Here is a 3147-nt window from a genome sequence, read left to right on the forward strand (position 1 = left end):
TATATATATATATATATATATATATATATACACACACACACACATGTATATCTGTATATTTATCTAGATGTATATAAATGCTTATTCTTTCTCTTTTTCCTTTCTTTTGTTCTTAAACTGTTTTACAATCATGGTTCAAATACATCTTAAGACACTTCACTCTCAAGTAGCCATGCCTTTATTATTGTCATTATTATTATTATTAACATTATCGTTATCATTATTATTATTATTATTATTATTATTATATAAGGTGGCGAGCAGACAGAATCGTTAACACGCTGGACGAATTGCTTAGTGGTATTTCGCCCGTCGCTACATTCTGAGTTCAAATTCCACCAAGGTTGACTCCACCTTTCATCTTTTCAGGGTCAATGAAATAAGTACCAGTTACGCACTGGGGATCGATGTAATCAACTACTCTCCCTCCCCCAAAATTCCAGGCCTTGTGCCTATAGTAGAAAGAATTGTTATGTGAGAGAGCAGTGCATGCCATCAAAGTGACACTGGGGTAAAATATACGAAGCCCAGTATACCCATCATGACTACCCATCTGATAAGGGTATACCAGGCACATGCATCACAACCATATGTGTGTGACATGGTGATCTCATATCAAGATAAACAGCGCATAACCTTGCAGGTGGAGCCCAGTTAGAATTTTCTTCAGGTCGAGTAGCCCATCCTGCTCAAAAGGTCCCTGAATAAGGTTTGTTTAAGGATGTTGAGCAAAACACCCATGTTTCCAAAGGTGAATTATTCAAACCCCAGAGAATTCCTCTCAACACATGGCTATGATGCTCCCCCAAAGTGGCTATGATGCTCCCCCAAAGTGGCTATGATGCTCCCCCTTATTATTATTATTATTATTATTATTATTATTATTATTATTCATGTCTTTCGTTGTAGATCTGCAAAACTTCTTTCTGAGCGAACCCGGAATCATGAGCGACCGAAACATTCAGTTCAAGGCCAGTATGGTCGGGATGTGGCTGGACATGGAGATCCCTGTGGTTCTGGAACAGATTTCCAATCTGCTGCAGCTGAAGCACTTCCAGAAGGTCAAAGTGCAGCTGAGTCGGCAGGGCCTGAAACTCACCAAAAAGGGCAAGCTGCCAGGGTTGAGCTCTGAAGACCTGATCCCCTTACAAAACATCGAAGACATCTTTGTTGACAACAGCATACCGACCTGTTTCATATGCATAACCACTGCATGTTCCAGTTCACCGACGCAAATCATGGCTTTGAAATGCCTCAATGAGATTTGTGCCAGAGGAATCGTCACCCATTACAAGATACTGACCGGCGAGTGAGTACAAATAATCACCATTTTCTTTCTTCATCTTCTACAACTTTTCTACTTCTTCTTCTTCCCCTTCTTCTTCTTCTTTCTCTTCATCTCCTTCTGTTTCTTTTTCTCCTCTTCTTTCCTTTTTTCTTGTCCTTCCTTTCTTTCTTCTTTCTTTTCTTCTTGTCCGTCTTTTCTTTCTCCTCCTTTTTCTCCTTCCCCTTCTTCTTTCTCTTCATCTCCTGTTTCTTTTTCTCCTCTTCTTTTCTTTCTTCTTGTCCTTTTCTTTCTTCTTTTTTCTTCTGCTTCTTTTCCTTTCCTTTTTTCTTGTCCTTCCTTTCTTTCTTCTTTCCTTTCTTCTTGTCCTTTTCTTTCTCCTTTTTCTCCTCCTCCTTTTTCTCCTTCACCTCCTCCTTCTTCTTCTTCACCTTCTTCTTCTTCTTCCTCTTCTCCTCCACCTCCTTCTCCTTTTCCTTCTTCTCCTTCTCCTTCTCCGTCTCCTGCTGCTTCTTCTTCTTCTTTTTCACCGAAACAAGCAAATCCTTAAAGATAAATAATAGAAAAATAACCCAAAAATAGTAAGAAAAAAAAAGAAACCCAGTCGAAGCCTTGACCAGTGTGAAATACTATCGGGTGGTTTGGTGGGAATTTAATTAGTGACAGGAGAAAAAAATTTTAATTAATTAGTCATATTAAAATATTCATTGCTCTAGTTAGCTGAACTCATTAATTTAATGAGATTCATCAGAAATAAAACAATTGTACCCACATTTTAATTTTACTCATTAATATTGCTGTTGTTGTTGTTATATAATCCAAAGCTAGTCTGGATCAAGCAGATCTATGACCAAGCGTATGCCAGCCATGACCTCCCCATCTATGTCTTTTTGTTATGTTATGTACATACATGTTTTTATACATAAGACGCAGGCATGGCTGTGTGGTAAGAAGCTTGCTTCCCAACCACATGCTTCCAGGTTCAGTCCCACTGCATGGAACTTTTGGCAAGTGTCTTCTACTATAGCTGCAGGCCGACCAAAGCCTTGTGAGTGGATTTGGTAGACGGAAACTGAAAGAAGCCTGTTGTGTATATGTATATATATATATATATATATATATATATATATACATATGTATATATATGTATGTGTGTGTATATGGTTGTGTGTCTGTGTTTGTCCCCCCCAACGTCACTTGACAACCGATGGTGGTGTGTTTACGTCTCTGTAACTTAGCGGTTCGGCAAAAAGAGACGATAGAATAAGTACTAGGCTGACAAAGAATAAGTCCTGGGGTCGATTTGCTCGACTAAAGGCAGTGCTCCAGTATGGCCGCAGTCAAATGACTGAAACAAGTAAAAGAGTAAAGAGTATATATACATACACACATACATACATTCATAAACACATACATACATGCAACATATTCAAGCATACATACATACATTAAAACCAATGATGGCACACTGTTGGTTCCGATGATGTGAGTTCCAGCTGATCTTATAAGGAAAACAGGCTGCTCGTGAAATTAATGTGCAAGTGGCTGAGCACTCCACAGACGTACATACCCTTAATATAGTTTGAGAGGGATTCAGCGTGACACAGAATGTGACAAGGCTGGCCCTTTTGAATCACAGGTACAACTCATTTTTGCGAGCTGAGTGGACTGGGGCAACATGAAATAAAGGACACAGTGTGCAGCCGATATTGAACACACAACCTTGCAATTGTGAGCTGAATGCCTCTAACCACTTGCCCATATTCTTTCACATATGTACCCAGGTACATATACGACGAGGTGCTGAAAAGTCCCTGCTTTTGGGTAAAAGAAAATACAGGAGGATCAGTTAATTATGATTT

General features: G+C 39.2%; 1 protein-coding gene across 3 annotated transcripts in view; it reads left to right on the top strand.

Moving 5' to 3' along the window:
• Positions 1 to 3147, top strand: part of LOC106878799 (uncharacterized) — a 38600-nt gene that overhangs the window by 28165 nt on the left and 7288 nt on the right. For all 3 annotated transcript variants that reach the window (XM_052976971.1, XM_052976972.1, XM_052976970.1), the window contains exon 2: positions 910 to 1309. In XM_052976971.1, coding sequence (XP_052832931.1) covers positions 945 to 1309 — 365 coding nt within the window. In that variant the 5' untranslated portion in view covers positions 910 to 944. The remainder of the gene's footprint in view (positions 1 to 909; positions 1310 to 3147) is intronic.

Source organism: Octopus bimaculoides, chromosome 26, assembly GCF_001194135.2.
Source record: "Octopus bimaculoides isolate UCB-OBI-ISO-001 chromosome 26, ASM119413v2, whole genome shotgun sequence".
Taxonomy (NCBI): domain Eukaryota; kingdom Metazoa; phylum Mollusca; class Cephalopoda; order Octopoda; family Octopodidae; genus Octopus; species Octopus bimaculoides.